Source organism: Grammomys surdaster, unplaced genomic scaffold, assembly GCF_004785775.1.
Source record: "Grammomys surdaster isolate TR1022 unplaced genomic scaffold, NIH_TR_1.0 168, whole genome shotgun sequence".
Lineage (NCBI taxonomy): Eukaryota > Metazoa > Chordata > Mammalia > Rodentia > Muridae > Grammomys > Grammomys surdaster.
This window is the reverse complement of record NW_021604616.1, coordinates 1787365-1794092: the sequence shown is the minus strand read 5'-3', so window position 1 is coordinate 1794092 and position 6728 is coordinate 1787365. Positions and strand designations below refer to the sequence as shown.

The following is a 6728-nucleotide window of genomic DNA, read 5'->3' as shown; positions in this document are numbered from 1 at the left end:
TGCTCATTTCTTTAAAATAGCATAAACAATGATGAAAATTGTATATCTGGGGATGGGGCAGGGGCTAGTGGCTAAGGGGCAGTAATATATTAGATGTGAAAATTATTTAACCAAAAAATTTCCTGAGCTCCAACTTCATTAATACTAAGAGAGAGACAGAGAGAGATAGAGAGAGAAACACTCCAGAAATTCACATTAGACCACTAACATAACCTCCTCCCCAACTGTGGATTTTAAAGTTATTCCTCTACCTTTATCATGAGGAACAATAGCAGCCAACGCCCTGTGTGAGCAGTCCTCAGACTGAATTGCAGTCTCCCCAGGCTCACCTGTGGACCATCTGTTTCCTTTCTTTTCAGAGCACAAGAGGAAGCTATGATAGCCACTGGTGGGGTCATCACTGGCCTGGCGGCCCTGAAGCGGCAGGACTCTGCCAGGTCCCAGCAACACATCAACCTCAGCCCACTGCCTGCTACCCAGGACCAGAAACCAGTCAGACGGCGACCAAGAGCTGACGTCGTGGTGGTCCGAGGGAAAATCCGACTTTATTCTCCATCTGGCTTTTTCCTCATTCTGGGAGTGCTGGTGTCCATCATAGGAATCGCCATGGCAGTTCTTGGATATTGGCCCCAGAAGGAGCATTTCATCGATGCAGAGACCACACTGTCCACCAATGAGACCCAGGTGGTTCGGAACCAGGGCGGTGTGGTAGTGCGCTTCTTTGAGCAGCATCTACACTCCGATAAGATGAAGATGCTTGGCCCATTCACCATGGGCATTGGCATCTTCATTTTCATCTGTGCCAATGCCATCCTTCATGAGAACCGTGACAAGGAAACCAAAATCATCCACATGAGGGATATCTATTCCACAGTCATTGACATTCACACGCTGAGACTCAAGGAGCAGAAGCAGGCGAATGGCCTGTACGCAGGCTTGCTGGGAGACACCGAGGTGAAGCAGAACGGCAGCCCCTGTGCATCCAGGCTGGCTGCCACCACCTTGGCCTCTTTCTCAGGAATGCGGAACAGCTTTCGGGTGGACAGCTCTGTGGAGGAGGATGAGATGATGTTGACTGAAAGTAAGAGCCCAGGACACCTCATGCCCCCGTTGCTATCTGACAGTGCAGTCTCCGTCTTTGGCCTTTATCCACCTCCAGCCAAGACCACCGATGACAAGACCAGCAGCTCCAAGAAATGTGACACCAAATCGATCGTGTCATCATCCATCAGCGCTTTCACGCTGCCTGTGATCAAACTTAATAACTGTGTCATTGATGAGCCCAGTATAGACAGCATCACCGAGGTTCCAGACAACCTCAAAAGTAGGTCCAGAAATCTTTCAATGGATTCCCTCGTGGTTCCACTGCCAAGCTCTGGTGAGTCCTTCCAGCCTGCCAGCACATTACTCCCAAGGAATAATTCCATTGGGGAGTCCCTATCTAGTCAATACAAGTCCTCTGTGGCTCTGGGACCTGGGGCTGGACAGCTCTTGTCTCCCGGGGCTGCGAGAAGACAGTTTGGATCCAACACATCCTTACATTTGCTCTCTTCTCACTCCAAGTCCCTAGACTTAGACCGAGGTCCTTCCACACTCACAGTGCAGGCAGAACAGAGGAAGCACCCAAGTTGGCCCCGGTTAGATCGGAGCAACAGCAAAGGGTATATGAGACTGGAGAACAAAGAGGACCCAATGGATCGGTTGCTCGTTCCCCAAACAGCAATCAAAAAAGACTTTACGAATAAAGAGAAACTTCTTATGATCTCAAGATCTCATAACAACTTGAGTTTTGAACATGATGAGTTTTTGAGTAACAACATAAAGCGAGGAACTTCTGAGACAAGGTTTTAGTGTTTAAAAATAGACCATTGTCCATGGAGGTATATACTACTTTAGCCAATGTTTCCCTCCTTAAAGCTTTGGTTGTAAGCCTTTTAAAATCAAACATCAGTGTGTTAGAAATGGCTGGTTAATTCTGTAATGAAGAGGGCTGTATGTATGGGTTCTTTTTCATACAGTGCTGTAGATTATCATGTGAGATTTTTGTTTTCTCACTCTCTGAAAGCATGGTTTCTTTTGTTGACGTGGATGCGAAATACCTGGATTCATATTAAGAACTTGGCTTTACTTTCAAATCCTATCACAGATGATCATCTTCACAGAGGGAAGTAGCCAGTACAGAAAGGGCAGAGTACCAAAGTGTAGACAAGGGTTAAATTCAGGTCCAAAACTCAATAGACATATTTATAAATGAGGAGGAGTAGAGTCTTAAGATGTGATTTTCTGAATTGTTTTATACAGAATTGCTTACATTGATTAACAGGAGAACTCATTTCTGTTACATCTGTTGTGAATCATACTCTGAACTGTTTATGGGCAGTATATATATATGTATTTAACACATCAGTTCTGTTAGGATTATATTTTAATGAAAAAAAAAAAACTGGTGGAGAACTCCATGGTTTAGAGATAAATAGCAAAAAGCTACTAGTTGTAACTTTAGAGCCTCAGAATCTAACATTTTCTCTGCAAAGTGACGGGAAAAGTGGATGAGCTAATGTAGTTTGTAGAACGCCACCTAAAGAGCAAACATAGTTTTATCTGCATCTAACACCTAGCCACCTGCTGTTGTCTAGAATTCATTCACCCCTATGTCCTTATTTTCTTCCAAAAATTATTATTATTATTATATGGAAAATAATCAGCTAACCTCAGCATTTCTTCACATCTTCACACACCACAAGTGTGGTGGTTAAAGAAAATTTAGCACTTGATAAACTGCCTTGTGATTTACCCTGTGCTGGAAAGCCTTCTGCAAACTCCAAAGACTCTCTCCTGGTAGGACAAGTTTTGAGAGTTGTGGTTCTCAAATATATTAAATTGCCAATGATACTCTATATTAAAGTGAATGTTTCCATTAGACATCTTTCTCATTTCCATAAAGGTAACATGGTTTTAAGAATCATTTAATGGAGTCATAAAAGCGTGTCTCAGCAGTTAAGAGCATTTGCTACTCTTTGTAAGAACCTTGATTTTGTTCCCTGCACCCACATGGTGGCTCTCAGTCTAGTGACTCTAGTATCAAGGGATCTAACACTCTCTTCTGGCCTCTGTGAGCACCAGGCATGCATACACATAGGCACTTATACACATAAAATAAAATCTTTATTTACAAAAGTCTAATGGAATACTCAGGAAATTTTGCTGATTTTTCCCAAAGCTTAAACATTTGTGAACATTCCTATTGCAGTTACTAGAAAGAGCAGAAAGGACACATTTGTAAGAGTAGCATCCCAGAATCCCAACCTGTGTTTACACAGACATCTTCCCTCTGGAAAGGTACCCTGTCTCATAGAAGCTCAAGCTTGTGTGTTATAATAGACTAAGCTCAATATTTTACTATAAAACATTTAATAGATGTCTGTTACTCATAGAAATGTGTGTTCTTCATATCTTTGCTATCATTTTCTAAATAAAATGTACATTTCTGTTTAAAATACTGGTTTACAAACTTTCTGCTCTACTGCTCTACTGATGGTATTTAATACCATGGTGCTCTGGCTTTTTAATATCATTTCTGTTGGGTTAAAGAGACACCCAGCTACTCTTTTTAGTAGGTTATTCTCATACTTTGTTATCTTGAGATGGTTTTCATTGACTTCCCAGGAAAACAATCAAACTCCACATATAGCACAAAAATGTTAACAGCCCTCTGGTTCTCAACATGTCTGGTGTGACACATGGTATGACTTCCAAGTCTCTCCCCATAAAATTGTCCAGAAATATGTAGAGGATCGAACAATGTGACTCTTGGCAAATCTAAATAAAACAACTGGGAGCTAAAAGCAGTAGTTCATGCCTAACCAAAAATCCCTAGGTTCTTATTTACCAAACAAATTAACTTTATTAAATGATAAATAGTCTTCACATTTAAATTAATCAGACTCATATATCACTATTAGTGTGAGACAGCTTGTCTACCTTATTAATTTGGCATCATTCCAATCTGGAAGACTACTTACTTCATATTTCGTATATGAAGCTTGTGTATGTGAAGCTCTTATGAATGCTGAAAATTATTTAAAACTGTAATCTATCTCTAAGAGAGACCCCAGGAATGTGGACCATGCTTAGCTGTTCCAGCCTAGGTAGTTTCTAATGCCTGTAGCCTAACTGCCTAGCTCAAACAATAGAGATTTATTTTCTTCATATTTCGGAAGTTAGTAGGCCAAAAACAAGGTTAGGTTAGAATAAGGTCTGTCCACTTGTGTTACTGGGCTATTTTCATATTTTCTTATCTCAAGATCATTTTTCATGTTGAATTTCATTGACTCTTCAGGATTGGTTTCTCTTGGGGCCTCTGTCAGCTAAGGCTTATGGATGGTGACCTTATCACCATGTCCTTATGTGTCCTTTCCTCTTCATATACGTATCCCCGTTGGTTCTTTTTATAGGACACCAGCTAAGTTGGCTGGGAGCTCTACCCCATAGGCCTCATTTAACCTCAGTTCTTTCTTTAAATGGTCTCTCTGCAAATACAGTTATTATGTGAGCTGCAAGGTATTGGGGACATGATTCAGCCATAACATGCTGTGTAGAATGTTGACTGAATAGTTTTAGCCTAAAGTAAATGAGAAACACAGAATATGTCCTCAGCATCTTTGCTATCCCGGATGTATAGCATCAACAATGAAAATCTCTCAATGTCAGTTTATTTCTTGATTTCCAGTCAGACCCAGGATTCCTCAACAATAATGTAAAGTGAGTCACGATATAAACTATCAGGTTCTTTCTAACTCAAAGGTTTCTGGTGCTCTTGGGTGTGGATCATATTGTGTTTATGTAACAGTTTGCTCATCAAATCAGGAAGGACAGACACTGTGGTACAGCAGAGCAGCCACATGTTGCAGGCAGGCTGTGAGAGCATAACCCTGACACTGCCATGTTCTTACTGAGAATGGAGAGTGTCTGTCAGACATGCCGACATGACTCATCAGTATGTGCCAAATGCTAACCCTGCTCGCAGGGTTTTATAATTTATGTGAGATGATCTTTCTAGGGAATCCAGAGAGGTGCCGTGGCAAGTGGTGGCTGAAAGCATTTCCACCCTTCATTCCCTTTCTGTCCCACTTAAAGATGTCCCACATCATCTACTCTCAGATGAGTAAGCATCCACTAAGGCATGTCTATGCCCCAACCCGTAGAACAGATCGATGTTAACTTACTTGGCAAAATGGACTGGCAGTATTGATGAGATTAGAGATCTTACAATGGGAAGATCATCTTGGATCTTTCAGGGGAATAGCAAATGTCCTTGTAAGAGGGAAGCTGTAAGAAAATCACAAAGAAGGTAGTGATGTGGCCAAAGGCATTAAGGCTCCAGCTTTGAGGGTGGAAAGGAAGGCCATGTGCTAAGAACTGTAAGCTCTAAAGACTGAAGCTCATTAAGCTCAGGAAATAAGAACCTCAAAGATTGCAGGAAGTCCCTGAAACTGACCAGACATAGTAGGCCCCTCCCTCAGCACATATAAGCTGTAAGGTCTGCTCAGAGACTTTCAGACCAGGTGAGCTACCTCAAAGTGAAAGATCAGCCAAGCTGTTTTGAATAAGCAAAGACCAGCAAAACTTCCTAGAAGAACAGAGACCTGCCTAGCTGCTTGGAAGGGGCTCACACCTGAGCTACCTGTAACAGACAGCCTGTTGAGCTGACTGCAGATTGTATACTATGCTCCGAGTTTCTAGGTTTTGTGAGCCATCACCCATGTTATGGTGGGCTTTGGGGATGCCCAAATCTTTGAATCATTTCTGTTCCTGTAAGTAACCCTCCCCCATATTCTTAAAAGCAACCAGAGTGAAACTCATAGGTTCATCAAAGTGGATTTTGGTGGTATCCTATTTTGGACTGTCTTGCCTCCCTATATGAGACGTTTGTTTATTTCTCAAAACACAAAGACAAAACTGATTCTACCCTCAGTTGCCAGAGGAATAAACCTGCCGATGTTTAACTTTAACCCAATGAAAACAGTGTGGAGTTTGGATTTCTAGAGCTGAACAAGACTGTGGTATATGAATTTATTGTAATTTGTTACAGCAGCCAGGTACAATAAATCCCCAACCAGGGGGGTTTCTTCAGCAGCTTTCAAAATCACCTATAATGAGGTCTGTTCTATGACACTGCTTCTGGGGAAAAGTAAAAAAAAAAAAAAAAATCGGTTTGGTAAACCAATGAGTTTTACTGTGATTATTTTTAAGAATATGGGGGAGGGGGTCACTTACAGGAATGATTCAGACAGCTGCAACACCACAGCCCACCTCAGCATTGGTGACAGCTCACAAAACCTGCCAAGCCAGAGCATACTGTATGACCTGCAGGCAGCTCAACAGGTTGGATGTCGTCCATTCCAGGTAGCTCTTCCTCAAATAAGAATGTAAGGTCTGCTCAGAAACTCTCAGACCAGTCTTTTCCAGGCAGCTAGCTCAGCAAGTCTCTGTTTCTTCTAGGCAGTTCGGCTGGTCTCTGCTTTTTGAAGAGAACTTGGTGGATCTTTCACTTTGAGGCAGCTCAGCTGGTCTGAGAGTTTCTGAGCAGACCTTACAGCTTATATGTGCTTGGAGAGAGAGAAGCCTAATATGTCTGGTCAGTCTGGTCAGTTTCAGGGACTTCCTGCAACCTTTGAAGTCCTCATTTCCTGAGTTTAATGAGCTTCCCTGCAGAATTCAATATTTCA

General features: G+C 42.0%; 1 protein-coding gene across 1 annotated transcript; it reads left to right on the top strand.

Moving 5' to 3' along the window:
• The first annotated feature begins 375 nt into the window (after window positions 1-375).
• Window positions 376-1851, top strand: Tmem200a (transmembrane protein 200A). The gene has a single exon (XM_028766411.1). The coding sequence runs from the start codon at window positions 376-378 to the stop codon at window positions 1849-1851; it is 1476 nt and encodes a 491-aa protein (XP_028622244.1).
• Window positions 1852-6728: the final 4877 nt, after the last annotated feature.

Excerpts from the sequence above, each read along its gene's own strand:
- Tmem200a (XM_028766411.1), top strand. The coding sequence starts at position 376 with ATGATAGCCACTGGTGGGGTCATCACTGGCCTGGCGGCCCTGAAGCGG.